General features: G+C 43.0%; 1 protein-coding gene across 1 annotated transcript in view; it reads right to left on the bottom strand.

The window, feature by feature from the left end:
- The window catches only part of TAT (tyrosine aminotransferase), an 81,312-nt gene continuing 58,387 nt past the window's right edge, over positions 1 to 22,925 (bottom strand). Inside the window, exons 9-12 of the mRNA XM_030204682.1 lie at positions 20,525 to 20,653; positions 10,079 to 10,162; positions 5,708 to 5,806; positions 1 to 380 (exon numbers count right to left, since the gene is read on the bottom strand). Of these exons, the coding sequence (XP_030060542.1) occupies positions 237 to 380; positions 5,708 to 5,806; positions 10,079 to 10,162; positions 20,525 to 20,653 (456 nt within the window). The 3' untranslated portion in view covers positions 1 to 236. The remainder of the gene's footprint in view (positions 381 to 5,707; positions 5,807 to 10,078; positions 10,163 to 20,524; positions 20,654 to 22,925) is intronic.

Here is a 22,925-nt window from a genome sequence, read left to right as displayed (position 1 = left end):
TTAAAGTAACTGTTTTATAACCATATTTTAAATAAATAAAACAAATACAAAGACGTATTTTCTCGTGCACTGGGAAGAATGCAAGCATCCAGTACAAAGAGTGAGTGTACAGTACACAGATGTCATCTGGCTGAATGGTTTCTCCAGCATTCATTTATCATGATGGTTTTTGATCACTCTCTGTAGGTATCCCTTGCCTAGAAGAGAGAGGCAGAGCCTGAGGTCATTCCTCTTGTCTATTTGTCGCACTCCATTTCTTGTGCTCCTTCAGAACCCAGGTAATGCTGCTGACAAAAAACCCGGATTCGGTTACAGGCCTCGAGCATCATTTCCTCTGGAACAGTCAGCACAACTCGGAAGTAGTTAGGATACTCAAAGCACTGCAATTAACAAAGGAAAAGGTCTAGTTAGTTTGTCTGATTTGGTTCTGCTAAAAAAGTTGTTTAATTACTAGAACTAATGTCAAGCATTCCAGGGACAGGGTAGGAACTGTTGGAATGTATTGTATTTTACATGCATTGCCTGTCAGAAATTGTTTTTCTCTGTGATTACTCTGTGACCTCTGATGTGAATTACCTAGAGAGGTCACACCCATGCAACTTCCTGTGGGGGTTAGGCACAGCACATGGAGCTCATGATCTCTCCTAAGCTGAGGATCTGTGGTGTGAGCATCCATTACCATCTAAGCACATGGAAAGAGCTGATAATCCAAATGTATAGTATTATGTTTATATAAGCCTGTCTGAATATAATCTAACTACAAACTGTGAGTAAACAGATGTTTTGTTACTTCAACTTTAAAGTGACTCAGCAGTGAATTATTCTGGGTCTATGAGAGAGATGAAGAAAAGAAATTAACATTTCTAAAGCTGAAGCTGTGTGTATAAAATCTGCTAATTAGTTACTACAAATAATCCAACAAAAGGGTTATGGCCCAGGGTCCAGAATTGAAAAGGGAGAAATATTACCAGGCAGTAAAAAAAGCCACACTTTTTTCTCTTAAGTTTTAAAAGAAAGATTCAGTCTGTCTCTCTCTCCCCCCACACACCAGACAGAAGGCTAAGAAATGGCTGAGGGAGGAAATTCACCATTTTTCTACTCTCTCAAGGTGCCTAAATTAACTGAATTTAATTATCAGCAGTGGGAACTAAGATTCAGATGTCTCCTTCAAGCAAAGAAATTAAATATATGCTTAGACCAAAACAGAACAGCTGAAAATATGGCTGAATGGGACAATGCAAACTATTATGTGAAGTGCATGTTTTTGGAAGCTCTCTCAGAGAAACAAGCCATATTGCTGGAAGAAAATGATACAGCAAACAAAATTTTATATAAACTGAGAAATATGTATGCAACTACATATGCAAAACAGCAACCAATTTGTTGGCAGAGTTGAATGAAACCAATTAAGGGATAAAGTAAGTGTAATGATCACATTATGCATCTTATGTCTTCATTTCAAAAGTTAGAACTTTCTGGAATTCCCATGTGTGATGCATTGAAAAGAGCATTTCTTTTACCTCACTATCAAAGAAGTGTGATGTTTTTTAGGTCTGTAAATGAAGCCATTGAAGGGCAATCTTTTGAACAGGCAGCATCAAACTGAGGCAGGAATGCATAATTGATGATTCTGAGGAGATGTGTTCTCAAAGCAAGTCAGAGAGAAATGAAACAAATTTCTTGGCAAAGAACAGAGGAAGGCGGAGCTATGGAAAACTCCACCCAAGGGCAAGCTGATTTGCTACTCATGTGGAAAGGAGGGACATGTATCTAAATGGTGTAAGGAAACACAAAACACCCCCTCTAGCTCACCTAAGCCAATGGAACTAAAGAATTTTCCAACCAGGAAATGTATGAAAGACAATGATAAACATAAGGGCTTTCTAATGGCAGAAAAATCTTTGACTATGGTAAATAATAATTCAAATGAAAGTACTTGGATTTTGGATTCGGGGAGCACATGCCATTTAACCAATTGTAAGGATTTCTTTCAGGAAATGAGTCCAGAAGAAGGTATTCTTAATACTGCAAACGCAGGGACTGCTAAGATCCAAGCAAAAGGCATTGGATTCTTAAAATGCAAAGTGTCTAATGAAGTTAAAGAAAATTCCTGTAAGTGATGTCTTGTATATTCCCCAAGCAGTTGCAATATGCTTAGTGTATCTACATTAGATAAGAAGGGATTTGTGATTCATTTTGAAACAGTAAGTGCACAATCTCTAAAAATGATGAATTATGCTGAAGCTTTATGCAATAATGATGTTTATAAACTGAGCATTTCAGGTGAAGCCTCACATCTGGCGCAAGTAAGGAAGAATGATGGTAAATGTAGTCTGGAAATCTGCATCAGCCGCCTGGGACATCGTGATTTTAAGGTGATCCAGGATCTTTACAGTAGGCAACTAGCCACTGGCATTCAGATAGTGCAGATACTGGTAAAATGGAGAAATGCATAGACTGTGTTACTCAAAAAGGTGTGAAACCCTCATTTCCTGCATACACAGGAAATAGGAGTAATAAAGTACTGGACCTTAATAACAGTGACTTATGTGGACCGTTTAATATCCCATCATTGGGAAATAACAGGATTTGTGCTAATATTCTTGGATGATTTCTCTAGATACTGTGTGGCCTATTTGCTGAAAGAAAAAAGTCAAGTCACAGACATGCTGAAGAAATACGTAGCCATGGTGAGCAATAAATTTGAAAGAAAACCAAAGGTTCTTCAGACCGACAATGGTGGTGAGTTCACTTCACAAAGCATGCGCACATTTCTAGAACAAGGAAGGCATTCAGCATATCACAACAGTAGCTTATACACCAGAGCAAAATTCTGTTGCAGAGAGAAAATTTAGGTCACTTGTGGAAATGACCAGATGTATGCTGTCAGATAGCAATCTCCCTAAAAGACTATGGGGGGAAGCCATTCTCACAGCAGTGTACCTACAAACAGATGCCAACTAAAGCGCTGAGCGCACACCACATGAGACATGGCATGGTAGGAAGCCAAACCTGTCACACATAAGAACATTTGGAAGTACAGCATATGCTCATGTACCAAAGCAAAGAAGGCATAAGCTGGATTCCACAACAGAAAGGGGCATTTTAGTTGGCTATGCTCCAGGACACAAAGGATATAGAATTTTGAATCTGAAAACTGGCATTGTTGGCATAAGACATGTTACATATTTTGATGAAAACAAAAGGGTTGATAAAGGCTGGATTATCCCAGATGAGCCTTATCATCCAGAATATGAAACTAGAACCATAATAGACATGCCAGTGTATATAAATGCCATACCAAGGCAGATGTCTGAAAGCAACTCATCTGTATCTAATGAGGAACAGGCAGAGGAAGCAGACTCAGAAAGGATCATTGCAGGAGACAGTACAGTTGGAGAAGGGGAATCAATTGGAGAAGGACTCTCAGATTTAGAGGATGCAGAAAGGTCAGACCACCTGTTGTCAGACGCTCATCCAGGGAAAACAAAGGTGTTCCACCCCCCCAGACTGTCTTACCTAACAAAGTCAGCAGAAGCTCAAGAGCCCTTAACATGGGATGAGATTGAGAAATGCCAGCAGAAGAAGCTGCTGAATGGCATAAAGCAGCACAAGAAGAAATTGATGCATTGCATAAAAATAATACTTGGATTCTTACAAAATTACCTCCTGGCAAGAAAGCTATAGGATGCAAATGGGTATTCAAGTTAAAAAGGAATGCACAAGGAAAAGTGGAAAGGTATAAAGCAGATTAGTCGCAAAGGGATATCTTCAAAAATATGGAGAAGATTTTGATGAAGTGTTTGCACCTGTAGTGAAACACACGACAATTAGAACACTTCTGAGCATTGCAGTCTCAAAAGGCATGCAAGTCAACCACATTGATGTGAAAAACAGCATTTCTTCATTGGAGATATAACTGAAGACTTGTATATGGAACAGCCAAACAGGTTTCATAATACAAAACAAAGACAGCTAGTGTGTAAATTAAACAAAGGTCTTATGGATTAAAGCAAAGTGCAAAATGTTGGAATGACAAATTGCATGAAATATTGACAAATTTAGGATTTAAGCAAGGTGAAGCAGATAAATGCTTTTACACTAGGTGCAGAATGGACAATATGCCATACATTTTAGCTTTTGGTGATGATCTGCTCATTGCAAGCGAAAGTGAGCAAGAGTACAAGGACATTGTAAAATATTTAAACCTGATGTTGAGATAAAAGAACTTGGTAAATGTGTCATACTATCTTGGTATAGAAATTGAGAAACAAAATGATGGTTCTTATCTTCTAAGCCAGAAGCAGAAAATAAATGAGCTTATTGAAAGTTTAGGTATGCAAGATGCCAAGTTGTAAGCACTCCCATGATCACTGATTTTCTGAAGGATGAAACAGTAAGAGAACCTTACCAGATAACATCCAATATAGATCAGCCATAGGTAAGCTTTTATATCTAACTACCACATACAGGGCTGATATAGCAAATGCAGTAGGAATTTTGAGCAGAAGGGTCAGCTCACCTACCAAATCAGATTGGACTGCAGTTAAAGGATGGTAAGGTATTTAAAAGGTACCATTGATTGTAAATTAAAGATTTCAGCCAATAGTAATCCAAAACTAATATGTTACTGTGATTCAGATTGGGCAGGGGATCATTCTGATTATAAATCCACAAGTGGATATGTGTTATGTATGGAAATGTACAAATTTCTTGGGCCAGTCATAAACAAAGTATTGTGAGTCTGTCTTCTACAGAAGCTGAATATGTGGCCGTATCAGAAGCATGCAGAGAACTGATGTGGATTGAAAAACTTTGCTGGATTTTGGAATAGCTGAACAGAGACCAATCCAGATAATGGAAGATAATCAGAGCTGCATCCGACTGTCACAGAATGACAAGGTTCAGTCACGCACCAAGCACATCGCAACCGAAATACCACAACGTGCGAGAGTTGGCGAAAGAAGGGGTCATCAGTTCTACACTATTGTCACACCAGTGAGATGACAGCTGACATCATGACCAAACCGTTACCCAGAGAACGTTTTGAGAATCTGCGTATAAAGCTTGGACTTTGTGTGAATTAATAATTGCATGACAGTTATGCATGAGAAGGGGTTTGTTGGAATGTATTGTATTTTACATGCATTGCCTGTCAGAAATTGTTTTTCTCTGTGATTACTCTGTGACCTCTGATGTGAATTACCTAGAGAGGTCACACCCATGCAACTCCTGTGGGGGTCAGGACAGCACATGGAGCTCATGATCTTTCCTACCTGAGAAAATTCATGGTGTGAGCATCCATTACCATCTAAGCACATGGAACAGAGCTGATAATCCAAATGTATAGTATTATGTATATATAAGCCTGTCTGAATATAATCTAACTACAAACTGTGAGGTAAAACAGATGTTTTGTTACTTCAACTTTAAAGTGAATCAGCAGTGAATATTCTGGGGTGTATGAGAGAGATGAAGAAAAGAAATTAACATTTCTAAAGCTGAAGCTGTGTGTATAAAATCTGCTAATTATTACTACAAATAATCCAACAGGAACAACATGGAAATCGTTGATACTGTGTAAGAAAGTAATGTTTACGCTATGTGCAGTAGAACTTGCAAAATATTTTGCATTAAATTTGCATAAATGGTGCTCCAGAAATGTAAGACATTTCCTTTAAGAAACTATGTCTGAACAGCAAGTTACCGTTGCAGGAAGACAGAAGACTGACTGTTCTGAGATCAGCCGCTCTGTAAATTCGATATCATTCTCAAACTCGGGGAAATATTCCATTGCAATCCCAACCTGCAGCATAAGAAATCGAATGGGGAAGAGAATTCATGTAATAATTATTGAGTCAGTCTGTCTTTCCTGCCCTCTGAAATTTGCTCCTGCTGTTCATCTTTCTTATAAGATCATTCCCTTTTAAATTATACAGAAATAAAGGTCAGCAACATTGTAAATGGATTAACTTAGTACATGCATTACTCGTTCAATCAGCCTTCTCCAGAATGCATTTGTAGAATACTTTAGGGGTCATTTTATATTGCATTTCTCTATGTAGCATGTGTGGGAGTTAACACACAGGTACATAGCAACACTAACAGGACTTGGGGGCACACAAAGAAGCTAGAAAGTAGTAAATTTAAAACAAATTGGAGAAAATATTTCTTCACTCACGTGTAATTAAACTCTGGAATTTGTTGCCAGAGAATGTGGTAAAAGCAGTTAGTTTAATGAGGTTTAAACAAAAGGTGTGGATAATTTTCTAAAAGAAAGTCCATAAGCCATTATTAAGATGGACCTGGGGAAAATACACTGCTTATTTATAGGATGAGCAGCATAAAATGTATTGTACTGTTTTGGGATCTTTCCAGATACTTGTAACCTAGATTGGCCTCTGTTGGAAATAGGATACTGGCTTGATGGACCTTTGGTCTGTCCCAGTATGGTAATTCTTTTGTTCTTATGCTACAGTACAGATAGAGTTATAAATGGTTGCACTACCTGTTGCAGAGAAGTTCAGTAAAGTTGAGTTGTATCAAATAAAATCCTTGGCGTGCCGTGTGGTTCTTGGGGTGGGGAGTGAGGATGTTTGCTCCCCCGGACTGACAGAATACCTTGAGAAGCCTCAACCAGTGGCGTAGCAAGGGCAGGACAGTGGGGGCGGTCCGCCCCAGGTGCACGCTGCTGGAGGGGTGCAGAGAGCAGCCACACGCCTGTCGACTCCGCTGGTTCCCTGCTCCCTCTGCCCCGGAACAGGTTACTTCCTGTTCTGGGGCAGAGGGAGCAGGGAGCCAGCAGAGCCCAGAGCCGTGCGGCTGCTCCCAGCAGCTAAAAATGCACCCGGGGAGGGTGGGGGGGTTGATGTGCCAGGGGGGTGCGCATCAGCGATCCACCCCGGGGTGGCAGCCAACCTAGGATTGTCACTGGCCTCAACTAGTCACACAATTGCTCTGGATCTCTACTTTGGCCATTAACCCACTCCAAGCTCGAATGACGACATCTTTGACTATATGTATTGGTGAGACTGAAGGCGAAAAGAAGCGCTTCTGTTGCTGACCTGAGTCTGCGGGATGCTCTGACCCTGAGAGATTGAGCTGGTGGTGGAGACCCAGGTTACATTTATTTATTTTGCAGACGACACCAATTATTCAAAGTTGTTAAATCACATGTGGGTTGTGAGAAATTGAGTGGTCAACACAGCCGTTTTGGAAGCTGAAAACGTCTATCTTTTGGTTCAAAATCACCTGTTTCCTAGACATTTTACACTCAGTGTATCTTTTATTTTGGGACCATTTTGGAAAATAAAATGTCCAAGAGAAAAGCGCCTAAAACACAGCCATTGGGATGTCTAGGCTTTCAGTCTTAGTAGACTGACCACACAGACAACCCAGTAGAGCAGTGGGGCAGCCTAGGGGGAACTGCAGTGGACTTCATATACAAACTCCCAGGTACACACCTCACCATAACCCCTTTATATTGTATGGTGAGCCCTCTACGAGCTGAAAAAGACCTACTGTACCTCACTGTACACCACTACAATAGCTCTCAAGCTTACCTATATGTAGGTACAGTAGATATTTAGGGTATTTTGCAGGACTCGCATTTCTACAAGCATAGCAGTTAGAGTGGGATATGGTCTGGATTCCCTTCTCTACAGTCCACTGCACTGACCACTAGGCTACTCCTGGGACCTGCCTGCTGATCTAATAGGATTGGCCATCAAATCTGAAGCTGGTATGTACAGTCACATCTTAGGAGGTCAGTGACCACTGGGGAAGTAAAGGGAGGTTGTGCCTTAATACCTCCAGTGGTCATATAGGGCACCTTTTCGTCAGTTAGTTGTGACTGAAATGGATCTAGCTAAAACATCTTAATTTTGGCCCTAGACGTTTTCATCTTGTTCCATTATTGCACAAAAACATCTATCATTTGGTGGTACCCAAAACCCCCCCCCCCCCCCCCCAACACTCCTCCTTGAAATTTGGACAAACTGTGGAGCAAAACGTCTCAAACCAGGGGTGTCAAAAATCACAACTTGGATGTTTTTGAGAGGAAAAAACATCCTTCTGTCACCTTATGACAGTTTTTGGACTTTATGCCTGGTGGTGTAATGGACCCCCTCTAAAGCATCAGCCCAACCCCCTTTCTCCACTAGAAAAACCCTGGTGGTCCAGTGGGACCCCTGGCCTGGCCTGGACCCCCCGAAGCTGGCCCTGGTGGCTTAGTGCTGGCTGCCCCCCCATACCCCCATGCCTGGTAGGTTGGAAGTAGCAGCAATGTCCATTCACTTCTGCTTCTCCGGGTCGCTATCTGCAAAATGGCCAGCGCCTCACCAAGCGCAGTGCTGTACCTGAATATTTGTGAATAGTGTGCCCTCTAGGGACAGAGAAAGTACCTGCGTATAATGTATACAGCGCTGCCCTCTAGGGACAGAGAAAGTACCTGCATGTAATGTGTACAGTGTTGCCCTCTAGGGACAGAGAAAGTACCTGTGTATAATGTATACAGCGCTGCCCTCTAGGGACAGAGAAAGTACCTGCATATATGTGTAGAGCGCTGCCCTCTAGGGACAGAGAAAAGTACCTGCATATAATGTGTACAGTGCTGCCCTCTAGGGACAGAGAAAGTACCTGCATATAATGTGTACAGTGTTTCCCTCTAGGGACAGAGAAAGTACCTGCATATATGTGTACAGTGCTGCCCTCTAGGGACAGGGAAAGTACCTGCATGTAATGTGTACAGTGCTGCCCTCTAGGGGCAGAGAAGTACCTGATATAATTGTACAGCGCTGCCCTCTAGGGGCAGAGAAAGTACCTGCATATAATGTGTACAGCGCTGCCCTCTAGGGGCAGAGAAAAGTACCTGCATATAATGTGTACAGCGCTGCCCTCTAGGGGCAGAGAAAGTACCTGCATATAATGTGTACAGTTGCTGCCCTCTAGGAGCAGAGAAAGTACCTGCATGTAATGTGTCAGTGTTGCGTATGTCTAGTAGTGCTATAGAAATGATTATTAGTAGTATCAGCTGTGCATTGCCTTCATTCTAATGGTGCAAATCAATCAAAGCTCCCTTTGCTGAAGGTGACTAAAATAGTCTCCACCCCAGAATGGCTTTTTCTGTTCTGAGTTTCAGACTCTGGAATGTGCTTCCCGAACCCTGATATGCTGCAGATTAGAAAGCAAGTTAAAGCTTTTTTTTGTTTACTAAAGCTTTATTTATTATTTATGCGTTTTTTTTTATCCCCAAACAAATTTCGGATCAAAGTGGCTTTGAAATGACATTTTGGTGGCGTTACAATAGAGTTGTTCAATGTGGAGAGGGCATCTAGAGATCATGTGGTGGCATTTTATATTTACTAGAGCTTTTTATGCATTGTGTATTACTTATGAATATGATTCTGAATGTATTTTTGTACACTGCACTGGATGGTAATTATTAAATTTTGCATTTTATGTTTTAAAATCAATAGATCTACATTTTGGCATCTGCTGGGTATCTGTGACCTGGACTAGCTACTGTCAGTAACAGGACGCTGGGCATAATCGCCTTGTCTGACTCACCGTGGCATTATACAGAGAGGGCTGGGTAATTGTATGAGACTCCAAGGTTTGGGGGTTGGTATATGAAAGGACACAGAGGACCAAATTCTATCAATGGCGTTAAAATTTAGGCATGCTTAGCGTTGAGACCTGCAACTACTGTAGCTGCAAGGATTTATACCAACTGAACTCCGCTGTAAATTCTCGATGCCCCTTATTCTATGACAGGGCACATACATTTCAGGAATGCCCCCACCCCTTTTTGGAGTGTATGTAAATTAGCACAGATACTTAGAGCTCATTATCAGCGCTAACTGGCTTGTTATTTAATTAATTGGGTGCCCAAATTTGTGCATGCACTTCTGAGTACCCTATATAGAATTTGAGGGAGATTTACCCCAGAAGGCTGGAAATGAGCTGTGTGAGAAACTCTGGAGGATTGTGTTGAATGCATGAGCATGCCTGTTACAGTCTGCTAGGGAAAGGGGTCTGGGAGCAGCACCCTCCAATCATAAAGGCTTTTATTCCTTACCATCAGGTACATAGCACCAGCTGGACGGATTGGAGTCAGTCCAGGGACAACAGAGAGAGCGCTGTAGCACAGGTCAGCATTGGCCTGCAGAACATAGAGAAACAACAAGAAAAAAAATATGAAGATTCAAATAGATCAGAAAGAACATTATCTGAGCTAGAACAAATTCTATACCCTACATGTTTGTCTTGGTAGCATTAGTCATAGTAGCACTATATACATAAGAGGTAGTAGTAGTGTTGTAGTAACACTATCGAATAAAAGGTAGTAGTACATAAGAACATAAGCACCATACTGGGAAAAGACCAAGGGTCCATCAAGCCCAGCATCCTGTCTCCGACAGTGGCCAATCCAGGCCTCAAGAACCCGGCAAAACCCAAAAACAAAAACAAGAATTTTAATTAATAATGTTCAATGGACTTTTCCTTCAGTAGTAGTAGTAACCAGTAGTAAAATTAGTCTAAGTCGCACTATAGAAATAAGAGGTAGTAGTAGTATTAGTTATAGCAGCAGCGTGGTACTGGAAGATTGGAGGGTGGCCAATGTAACGCCGATTTTTTAAAAAGGTTCCAGAGGAGATCCAGGAAATTATAGACCGGTGAATCTGATGTCGGTGCCGGGCAAAATGGTAGAGACTATTATTAAGAACAAAATTACAGAGCATATTCAAAAGCATGGATTAATGAGACAAAGTCAACATGGATTTAGTGAAGGGAAATCTTGCCTCACCAATCTACTACATTTCTTTGAAGGTGGTGAACAAACATGTGGATAAAGGTGAGCCGGTTGATATTGTATATCTGGATTTTCAGAAGGCGTTTGACAAAGTACCTCATGGAAGACTCCAGATGAAATTGGAGAGTCATGGGATAGGAGGTAGTATTCTATTGTGGATTAAAAACTGGTTAAAAGATAGAAAACAGAGAGTAGGTTTAAATGGACAGTACTCTCAATGGAGAAGGGTAGTTAGTGGAGTTCCCCAGGGCTCTGTGCTGGGACCGCTGCTTTTTAACATATTTATAAATGACCTAGAAATGGGAGTAACTAGTGAGGTAATTAAATTTGGCTGATGACACAGTTATTCAAAGTCGTTAAATCGCGAGAGGATTGTGAAAAATTACAAGAGGACCTTACAAGACTGGGAGACTGGGCGTCTAAATGACAGATGACGTTTAATGTGAGCAAGTGCAAAGTGATGCATGTGGGAAAGAGGAACCCGAATTATAGCTACGTCATGCAAGGTTCCACATTAGGAGTCATTGGACAAGAAAGGGATCTAGATGTCGTTCTCGATGATACGTTGAAACCTTCTGCTCAGTGTGCTGCTGTGGCTAAGAAAGCAAATACAATGTTAGGTATTATTAGGAAAGGAATGGAAAACAAAAATGAGGGTGCTATAATGCCTTTGTATCGCTCCATGGTGCGACCGCACCTCGAATAATGTGTTAAATTCTGGTCCCCGCATCTCAAAAAAGATATAGTGGAATTAGAAAAGGTGCAGAGAAGGGCGACAAAAATGATAAAGTGGATGGGACGACTTCCCTATGAGGAAACGCTAAAGCGGCTAGGGCTCTTCAGCTTGGAGAAAAGGCGGCTGAGGGGAGATATGATAGAGGTCTATAAAATAATGAGTGGAGTTGAACAGGTAGATGTGAAGCATCTGTTCACACTTTCCAAAAATACTTGGACTAGGGGGCATGCGATGAAGCTACAATGTAGTAAATTTAAAACGAATTGGAGAAAATGTTTCTTCACTCAGCATGTAATTAAACTCTGGAATTCATTGCCAGAGAATGTGGTAAAGGCAGTTAGCTTAGCGGAGTTTTAAGAAGGTTTGGACGGCTTCCTAAAGGAAAAGTCCATAGACCGTTATTAAATGGGGAAAATCCACTATTTCTGGGATAAGCAGTATAAAATGTGTTGTACATTTTTGGGATCTTGCCGGGTATTTGTGACCTGGGTTGGCAATTGTTGGAAACAGGATATTGGGCTTGATGGACCTTTGGTCTTTCCCAGTATGGCAATACTTATGTACTTATGTACTTATATAATTAATAATCTCCAATCCTGTACTATTTTGAGAAAATCTGGAAGTGGTATTAAGAGCGACATAATCTTACATACAGCAGCAAGTTTCACCCTCGCTATCTTAAGGTATTTTATTGTTGGAAAATCATTGTAGAAAGCTTAGCAGCTGTAGATATCCCATCCATCTCCAGCGGCTAAAGAAGCTCTTATGGCCACTGAAACAGCCTGAAATGGTCTGATATATTCAAGGACCAATCATGATTTTTTTCCCATATATACAAATTTTTCGTTATGGCCTGGTAGATCAGCCTGGTAGATTGTTGATGCAGGTTGTAAAAACGTGGCATGGATCACGCTACGTTGCTGTCACGTTTCCAAAAGCAGGAACTAGGATCGTGAGCCCTTGGGCCACTGCCGAGGAGCGGCAGTGGCAGGCAAAACCACCCCACACAGGGATAAGGCAGAAATCTGACAGGGACAGCTAGACTTCACCTGCACTTGACCACCGTCCTCAGGAGTTGAGCCCCTGGGTGCAGGTGGCCGGCAAGGACTTACCGGACAAGGCAGGAACTGGAAACCAGCAGAACACACACAGGGTCTAGAATACACAGAGAGGCTAGGCAGAATCCTTATGGGCGAAAGAAATTCAATCTGCTATGAATGCTCTCAAACCTTGTGACTCTGGCAAGTCACTTAACCCTCCATTGCCCCAGGTACAAATAAGTACCTGTATATAATATGTAAGCCGCATTGAACCTGCTATGAGTGGGAAAGTGCGGGGTACAAATGTAACAAAAAAAACACTCTACTGCACCTGGCCCAGATGAATTCACCCAGAATTTTATAGAATCTTATTACACAGATTTGCGGGCCCTTTAACCTCATACTATGAAGCGGCGATATCTGATGGGGTATTCCCATCTGAGTCTAATGCAACCTTAATAACCTTATTCCCAAGCCAGCAGACCCTCCCTGAATCATATCGACCAATTTCTCTTATCGATGTTGACATCAAGATCCTTTCTAGGGTATTAGCTGATTGCTTGGTCCATTGTCTTCCCCAGCTGATTAGCCCTGAAAAATTAGGATTTGTCAAAAGTCACCAATCGGTTGTCAATGTCCGTAGGGTCCTTCTTTCCATAGCCCACTGTAAGATCTATCAGATCCCAGCAATGCTGGTCAGTTTGGATGCAGAAAAGGCCTTTGATAAGGTGAACTGGCAGTATTTATTTTGTAGGTTTTGTGGTATTTGGGAATGGAGGGGTATTTGCAGGCCTTAGACACATTGGGGTTGATATTCAGACCACGGTTGGTGGTGAACCAATATTCAGTGACCAGCATTGAGTATCCGGTTTATTTTTGGGTGGTTTAAAGATAACCGGCTAAGTCTATATTCAGACTTAGCTGGTTATCTTTAAACAGGCCAAAGATTCCCTCCTTTTATGCAGCCAAATATGGACACTGAACTAGCTTTAAAAATAGGCGGACAGCTGGTTATATCGGGCGATATAACTGGCTATCTGCTAGCCGCTAACCAGGCATATTTAGCAGGGGATATTGGCAGATAGCCGGTTAGGCGCTATTAACCGGTCAGCATCCATTCTGGCCAGTTAAATAACGTTGAATGTCAGGTGGATTATATACAAATCCTTTTGCATTCTTGGTTAACGGTTTTAGAATGGAGGCCTTTCCCATTATATGGGGCATGTGCCAGGGTTGCCCCCTTTCCCCTTCCTTTTCTGTTATACTTACAGTCCCTCCTCCACACAATACTGAAAGATCCAGATATTTGTGGAAGTAACTGTGGCAGCCTCCAGTGTGAAGGTTTTGGGTTTTGCAGACGATATCAGTCCTCTTTGCATAGGCTATTAGTGTTGTTAGATGAGTTTGGCTTTACTCAGGATTTATACTTAATATGCAGAAATCAGTGGCCCTTCCGTTGCAGGTGTCCCTTCAGAGGGATTGGGTCGGAGAATTTTCCTTGTCTTGAGCACATGATTCTATTTGTTATTTGAGAATTAACATCCTCATGATCTATCCACTCTTTCTGTCCCCTAACATCCAATCACTTTCGACTACGACTGAATCGAGGCTAAAAATATGGCAAACATATCCGTTCTCGTTATTTAATTTGATATACGGCTTCTTTTGTCCAACAAGTCAAAGCACTTATCAATAAAAATCATGCTTAAAAGAAATTAAAACAAAACATAAAATGATAGAATAAGATCACTTGTACTAATAGAGAACAGAGAACCACTCATTGAACCCACTGTACGTCAAAGCCGGGACCCGTAACTGGGGAAAAAATTCTTAATGTAGTTAATAATTGCAAAATACCAATATAAATGTGTCTTTAATAAAGAGTGAAAAGTAGTATAAGATTTTCAAGCCTGAGGATTCCAGAGTGCAGGAGCCATGAAGTAAAATGCGCTATTCCTAGTTCATACCCATCTAGCTGCCTCTTAAACGTGATCAAAGAAGTTATCTAATGTAATTCTAGAGGGAGATCATTCCACATTGTTGGACTTGCTATAAAAAGCCATTCGTGAATGATCTTCCTCTAGAAGCTGTGGTAAGTTGGACTGAGAGGGGAGGGGAGTAAGAACATAACATCTTTTTACTTTGGAACAAGTACATAAGTACATAAGTAGTGCCATACTGGGAAAGACCAAAGGTCCATCTAGCCCCAGCATCCTGTCACCGACAGTGGCCAATCCAGGTCAAGGGCACCTGGCACGCTCCTCAAACGTAAAAACATTCCAGACAAGTTATACCTAAAAATGCGGAATTTTTCAAGTCCATTTAATAGCGGTCTATGGACTTGTCCTTTAGGAATCTATCTAACCCCTTTTTAAACTCCGTCAAGCTAACCGCCCGTACCACGTTCTCCGGCAACGAATTCCAGAGTCTAATTACACGTTGGGTGAAGAAAAATTTTCTCCGATTCGTTTTAAATTTACCACACTGTAGCTTCAACTCATGCCCTCTAGTCCTAGTATTTTTGGATAGCGTGAACAGTCGCTTCACATCCACCCGATCCATTCCACTCATTATTTTATACACTTCTATCATATCTCCCCTCAGCCGTCTCTTCTCCAAGCTGAAAAGCCCTAGCCTTCTCAGCCTCTCTTCATAGGAAAGTTGTCCCATCCCCACTATCATTTTCGTCGCCCTTACTTCTACTCGTTCTACACCACTCAGAATTATGTAGACCTCAATCATATCTCCCCTCATCCATCTCTTTTCCAAGCTGAAGAGCCCTAACCTCTTTAGCCTTTCCTCATATGAGAGGAGTTCCATCCCCTTTATCATTTTGGCCACTCTTCTTTGAACCTTTTCTAATTTTGCTATATGTTTTTGAGATACAACCAGAACTGAATGTAATACTCAAGGTGCGGACACACTATGGAGCGATACAAAGGCATTATAATATTCCTAAATCGTACTTTCTTCATCAGATCACATTTCAGACAGGATCCTACTCACATTCAGACTCTTTTCCTCCATCCTTCCTCTGCAACCTTCGTCCTGATGCCATTGAGAAAACATCTACCTTCCTTCAGATCTAGAACCCAACACTTTGCTTTTAATGAGATTATACCACTTCTTTAATTATGTAGTTTTATTACGTATATTTACTGTAAACTGCCTAGAATTGTAGGATGGCGTTTTACATAAGTACATAAGTAGTGCCATACTGGGAAAGACCAAAGGTCCATCTAGCCCAGCATCCTGTCACCGACAGTGGCCAATCCAGGTCAAGGGCACCTGGCACGCTCCCCAAACGTAAAACATTCCAGACAAGTTATACCTAAAAATGCGGAATTTTTCCAAGTCCATTTAATAGCGGTCTATGGACTTGTCCTTTAGGAATCTATCTAACCCCTTTTTAAACTCCGTCAAGCTAACCGCCCGTACCACGTTCTCCGGCAACGAATTCCAGAGTCTAATTACACGTTGGGTGAAGAAAAATTTTCTCCGATTCGTTTTAAATTTACCACACTGTAGCTTCAACTCATGCCCTCTAGTCCTAGTATTTTTGGATAGCGTGAACAGTCGCTTCACATCCACCCGATCCATTCCACTCATTATTTTATACACTTCTATCATATCTCCCCTCAGCCGTCTCTTCTCCAAGCTGAAAAAGCCCTAGCCTTCTCAGCCTCTCTTCGTAGGAAAGTCGTCCCATCCCACTATCATTTTCGTCGCCCTTCGCTGTACCTTTTCCAATTCTACTATATCTTTTTTGAGATACGGAGACCAGTACTGAACACAATACTCCAGGTGCGGTCGCACCATGGAGCGATACAACGGCATTATAACATCCGCACACCTGGACTCCATACCCTTCCTAATAACACCCAACATTCTATTCGCTTTCCTAGCCGCAGCAGCACACTGAGCAGAAGGTTTCAGCGTATCATCGACGACGACACCCAGATCCCTTTCTTGATCCGTAACTCCTAACGCGGAACCTTGCAAGACGTAGCTATAATTCGGGTTCCTCTTACCCACATGCATCACTTTGCACTTGTCAACATTGAACTTCATCTGCCACTTGCACGCCCATTCTCCCAGTCTCGCAAGGTCCTCCTGTAATCGTTCACATTCCTCCTGCGACTTGACGACCCTGAATAATTTTGTGTCATCGGCGAATTTAATTACCTCACTAGTTATTCCCATCTCTAGGTCATTTATAAATACATTAAAAAGCAACGGACCCAGCACAGACCCCTGCGGGACCCCACTAACTACCCTCCTCCACTGAGAATACTGGCCACGCAATCCTACTCTCTGCTTCCTATCTTTCAACCAGTTCTTAATCCATAATAATACCCTACCTCCGATTCCATGACTCTGCAATTTCTTCAGGAGTCTTTCGTGCGGCACTTTGTCAAACGCCTTCTGAAAATCCAGATATACAATATCAACCGGCTCCCCATTGTCCACATGTTTGCTTACCCCCTCAAAAAAATGCATTAGATTGGTGAGGCAAGACTTCCCTTCACTAAATCCGTGCTGACTTTGTCTCATCAGTCCATGTTTTGTATATGCTCTGCAATTTTATTCTTAATAATAGCCTCCACCATCTTGCCCGGCACCGACGTCAGACTCACCGGTCTATAATTTCCCGGATCTCCTCTGGAACCCTTCTTAAAAATCGGAGTAACATTGGCTACCCTCCAGTCTTCCGGTACTACACTCGATTTTAGGGACAGATTGCATATTTCTAACAGTAGCTCCGCAAGTTCATTTTTTAGTTCTATTAATACTCTGGGATGAATACCATCAGGTCCCGGTGATTTACTACTCTTCAGCTTGCTGAACTGACCCATTACATCCTCCAAGGTTACAGAGAATTTGGTTTAGTTTCTCAGACTCCCCCGCTTCAAATATTCTTTCCGGCACCGGTGTCTCCCCCAAATCCTCCTCGGTGAAGACCGAAGCAAAGAATTCATTTAATTTCTCCGCTACGGCTTTGTCCTCCTTGATCGCCCCTTTAACACCATTTTCGTCCAGCGGCCCAACCGACTCTTTGGCCGGTTTCCTGCTTTTAATGTATCTAAAAAATTTTTACTATGTATTTTTGCTTCCAACGCTAATTTCTTCTCAAAGTCCTTTTTTGCCCTCCTTATCTCCGCTTTGCATTTGGCTTGCATTCCTTATGATCTATCCTGTTACTTTCAGTTGGTTCTCTTCTCCACTTTCTGAAGGATTGTTTTTTGGCTCTAATGATTTCCTTTATCTTACTGTTTAGCCACGCCGGCTGACGTTTAGTCTTTTTTCCCTTTTTTCTAATACGTGGAATATATTTGTCCTGAACCTCCAGGATGGTGTTTTTAAACAGCATCCACGCCTGATGCAAGTTTTTACTTTCAAGACCTGTACCCTGGTTCATAAAACTATTTATGGTAAGGCCCCAGTATATATGTCAGACCTTATAGACTTACGAACAAGGAATACAAAAAGAGCTTCACGTACATTCTTGAATCTCCACTACCCCAACTGCAAAGGACTTAAATATAAATCTGTATATGCAACTAGTTTTTTCTACATTTGCACGCAACTATGGAATACATTACCAAGGGCTATAAAAACAACGCATGATTTGGCAACCTTCCGGAAACTACTAAAGACTAACCTGTTCAAGGATACCCATCATAAGGATCCTTCTCAAATGAACTGACATCAAACTCTTACTAGAACAAGTTAACACTGAACTATTTTTTATTGGTTTCTTTATCACATTGTCATTTGAACGTTACACATTACCCTTGTTCCTAAATTACTAAAACGAATTGTATATATATTTTCTCTAAGTTGTACTACTTTTCTGTTCTTGAAATACATCTACATTCTGTAATTCTCATTCCGGAAATGGTGATCACCATTATGGCTTATTGTAAGCCACATTGAGCCTGTAAAGAGGTGGGAAAATGTGGGATACAAATGTAGCAAATAAATAAATAAATGACTTGTAAGCCTCAATAAGAAGCAAAGTTGCCTTACCTCACCAGGTTACAGCAGCTAAACGTATCCTGTAAAGTCATAGGATTGGGCTTCAGTTCTTCCTTCCCTGGGCCTCCTTACCCTTAACCTGGCCCTGTTTTTTAAAACTCCCTAGTACTAACTCTGACCCTCCTGGCTCACTTCCTCGGGATAAATACTCTTAAGGTGGACCGGGCTAGTTACAGGGAACCTTTTCTTAAGGGTGAGGGGCAGTGTTCTATGTCACATGTCTATTCAATATGATGCACTCCTGGTTCGTGAGGCATCCTGGATGTCATGGTGCGCCTGCATTAGGCATAATGGAAGAACAGCACGGGGATGTCATGGGACGTATTGCACAAGGCACAATTCTTGCTTGGCATGGTCCTGACCCAGTGATCTGTCCAATTTACTTTAAAGCTATATTGAGGAAAAAGCTCTTACTACTACTACTTAGCATTTCTATAGCGCTACCAGGGTTACGCAGCGCTGTACAAGTTAAAACATGGGGAAGGACAGTCCCTGCTCAAGAGAGCTTACAATCTAAAGGTAACAAACTATGTAGTCAGTGTAGTCAGTGTATCATGAATGGGGAAGGTGGTTAGGCGCCAAAAGCAAGGGAGAAGAGATGGGTTTTAAGCAGGGGCGTATCTGGACTCCGGCGGTAGGGGGGGCCAGAGCCAGAGGGAGGGGGCACATTTTAGCCCCCCCCCCCCGCCTCCGCCGCTCCCCCCCACCGCCGAGCCCCCACCGCCACCAATGACTCTCTCCACCCCCCTCCCGCCGCCAACCCTCCCCCGCTGCCGTTCTTACTTTTGCTGGCGGGGGACCCCAACCCCCGCCAGCCGAGGTGTGCTTCCACCTGCCGCTGCCGTAAAAACATCTCTTCAGCCGGCGGGGACCCCAAACCCACGCCAGCCGCCCCGCGGTGTTTAAAATTCATCTTCGGCCTCCGTGGCCGTGCTGCTGTGATAGGCGCTGTTGAAATCCACTTCGGAGTCTGACGTCGTTGTACGTTGTACGTGCTGCGACGTCAGACTCCAAAGTGGATTTCAACAGCGCCTATCACAGCAGCACGGCCACGGAGGCCGAAGATGAATTTTAAACACCGCGGGGCGGCTGGCGGGGGTTTGGGGTCCCCCTCTGGCTGAAGAAGATGTTTTTACGGCAGCGGCAGGTGGAAGCACACCTCGGCTGGCGGGGGTTGGGGTCCCCGCCAGCAAAAGTAAGAACGGCAGCGGGGGAGAGTTGATGGCGGTAGGGGGGTCCAGGGCAAAATCTGCGGGGGCCCAGGCCCCTGAGGCCCCACGCAGATACGCCCCTGGTTTTAAGTAAGGACTTAAAGATGGGCAGGGAGGGCGCATGGCGTATGGGCTCGGGGAGTCTGTTCCAGGCATAAGGTGATGTGAGGCAGAAGGGACGGAGTCTGGAGTCTCTTACTGACCTGTTGGCTACATTTTCACAATTCTCCCCTCCTTTAGTTATGCAACTTTGCTGTCTATAAACATGGCTGAAAACATGGTCACTGTTGTACAGTTCATGTGAAACAGCATTTACAGGCCTTGTGTTTATGTCAGGGGAAGAAATGACATTATCAAATTTACACAGGTTTTGTCTCATGATGAAAGTAGCTGCACAAAAGAGGGATGTATTACCTGTGGGATTTGTTCTTTCACTTTGGGAACTGCTGCAAAGTCCTCATGTAAAAAAGGACATTTGAATTTTATGCCAATTTGAGCAGTTTGATCATGATCAAGGATACAGAAGAAGAGTCAATAGGGTGGACAGGCATAATTCTGCGTCCTTTAGAAAAAATGAATAATACTATACTCAGGACCCAAACGGAAGCCCAGCCAGATCAATATTTCCAGCTACATCAAACCAGTTCTGCAACAGTTCTCCTGCTGCTCCTTTCAACGAACGTACCTTAATGAAGCTGATGGTGTTATGGTAAAAGTCTGGAGGAGTTCCATGGATGATGTGTTCCAGTGCCCCCTGGACAATCGTGCAGGGCCCCAGAATCCTCTGACTCAATCGGATGAGTCCATCTCTGATCTGAAATATATCAGGTTACAGGTCAGTTCATGCATGACCATCATCCTGTCCTGAAGCTCAAATGGAAAGAACAGTCATACCCTGTAATTATGTTGTCCAAAAGGCCAAACAAAATGGAAAACACAGGCCAGCTAACTGAAAACCTAACTCACGTAAATCTCTCCTGAAGTCCTCAGCGCTTTAATGCTTTTTTCACCTAAGGTACATCTTCATTACTGCATCTGACTGAAGTTACACAAAACCGATTTTTAAAGGCAAGTTGTGTTCTGTGGTTTGTAATGAAGCAACATATGTGTGTTCTCAGCTTCCCATTTATGCAGGTGTTCCAACATCTAAGTTTTCTGCATCCATAACGAACCTTTGAGCTGCCTGTTCACAGGCTCATGACATTCAATTTTTCTCACTTTTTTTATATTGCGTCTGTTTAACGCAGACAAAAGATTTTCCCCCTATATTTGTCCACTGTAGAGACTTTTAGGAAGCTGCTCCCTTAAGGATCAGAGAGACGTCTAGTGACTCAACTAAAATCCAAATGAAGAAAAGAAGCAACATGAGCACTGGCAAGCTAGATGCAAAGCATTGATAGAGAAAGAGAAAAGGGAATATCAGGACAAACTTGTTACTGTCAGATTTTGCCTCTGCAACAACCTTCTCTTCCTATCTCTTTTATCCTTCTTTATCAATGCTTTCCATCCAGGGCCATGCCAACACGGTAAGCGAGGTAAGCACAGCAGCCGCGCCATGCTTACCTCGCCCTCTCCCATGTCCCAACTGCCCGCCCTCTTCTCCATCCCCCCCAAGATCCCTTTTAAATTTACCTCCGTCCGGCAGCGAAGGCGCAGCGTCAGTGAAGAAGGCGCTCCCGACGTCTCTACTAATCTTCCCTTCGCTCAATGTCCCGCCTTCTTCTGACATCATTTCCTTGACATCAGAAGAAGGCGGAACACTGAGCGAAGGGAAGACTTGTAGAGACGTTGGGAGCGCCGCCTCCTTCACTGCCGCTGCGCCTTCGCTGCCGGACGGAGGTAAATTTAAAAGGGATCTTGGGGGGGGGGTGGAGAAGAGGGCGGGCAGTTGGGACATGGGAGCGGGAGGGCAGGGGAGAGAGGAGCGTGGATGGGAGGGCAGCGATCACCTTCACGGGGGGGGGGGGCGCGCGAGCGCAACTGTTTGTCTGCGGGGGGAGGGGCACCAACTGATCCTCTGCAGGGGGGGCGCCACAGACCCTTGGCACGGCCCTGTTTCCATCTAATTTGCCAGTGTTTATGTTGCTTCAGGACCTGAGGCAGGTTTTGTCAGAAAAATCGAATGAATTTCTTTGACTGGGTGACCTGAGAGTTGGATTGAGGAACAACGCTAGAAGTGGTGTATTTAGATTTTAGCAAAGCCTTTGACACAGTTCCACATAGATGACTAATAAATAAACTGAGTGCCCTCAATATGGGTCCTAAAGTGAGTGACGGAGGATCACTTGGTGACTTGCCTGCCTGGTGCAAAGGTGGTGGACCTCACGCGTCACCTAGATAGGATTTTAGATAGTGCTGGGGAGGAGCCGGCTGTCTTGGTACATGTGGGTACCAATGACATAGGAAAATGTGGGAGAGAGGTTCTGGAATCCAATTTAGGCTCAAATCCAGAACCTTTAGGGGTAGCATTTTCCAAAGTGCTGCTCGTTGCAGTGGCAGGGCCCAAGAGACAGCAGAGCCTCCAGAGTCTTATGTGTGGATGGAGCGATGGTGAGGAAGGAAGATTTAGATTTGTTAGGAATTGGGCAACATTCAGGGGAAGGGGAGCCTGTTCCAAAAGGTGGCCTCCACCCTTAACTGGATGGAACCAGGTTGCTGACATCAACATTTGAAAAGGAGATAAAGCAGCTGTTAAACTAGAAATTGAGGAAGGCCGACAGTCCATCAAAGTGCATGGTTCAGAACAAGGTATCTTAATAAATATCACCAAACAGGGAAGATAGCATGGTTGCAATACCACAGTAGGCCAGGTGCCTTTAATAAAAGCAGACAGATTTTTAAGATTAACACTGTCAACTGCTGAGCAGTTTGAGTAGGAACACAAACATAGTTTGAAATGTCTGATGCGAATACCAGAAGCCTAAGAAATAAGATGGGAGAGTTAGAATATATTGAACTAAATAAAAATGAGATATAATAGGCATCTCTGAGACCTGGTGGAAGGAGGATAACCAGGGGACACTGTCATACCGGGTACAAATTATATCGTAGTGATAGGGAGGATCGAATGGGTGGAGGGTAGCATC

The sequence above is a fragment of the Microcaecilia unicolor genome, chromosome 5 (assembly GCF_901765095.1).
Source record: "Microcaecilia unicolor chromosome 5, aMicUni1.1, whole genome shotgun sequence".
In the NCBI taxonomy this organism is placed as follows: domain Eukaryota; kingdom Metazoa; phylum Chordata; class Amphibia; order Gymnophiona; family Siphonopidae; genus Microcaecilia; species Microcaecilia unicolor.
This window is presented reverse-complemented; position numbering and strand designations above follow the sequence as displayed.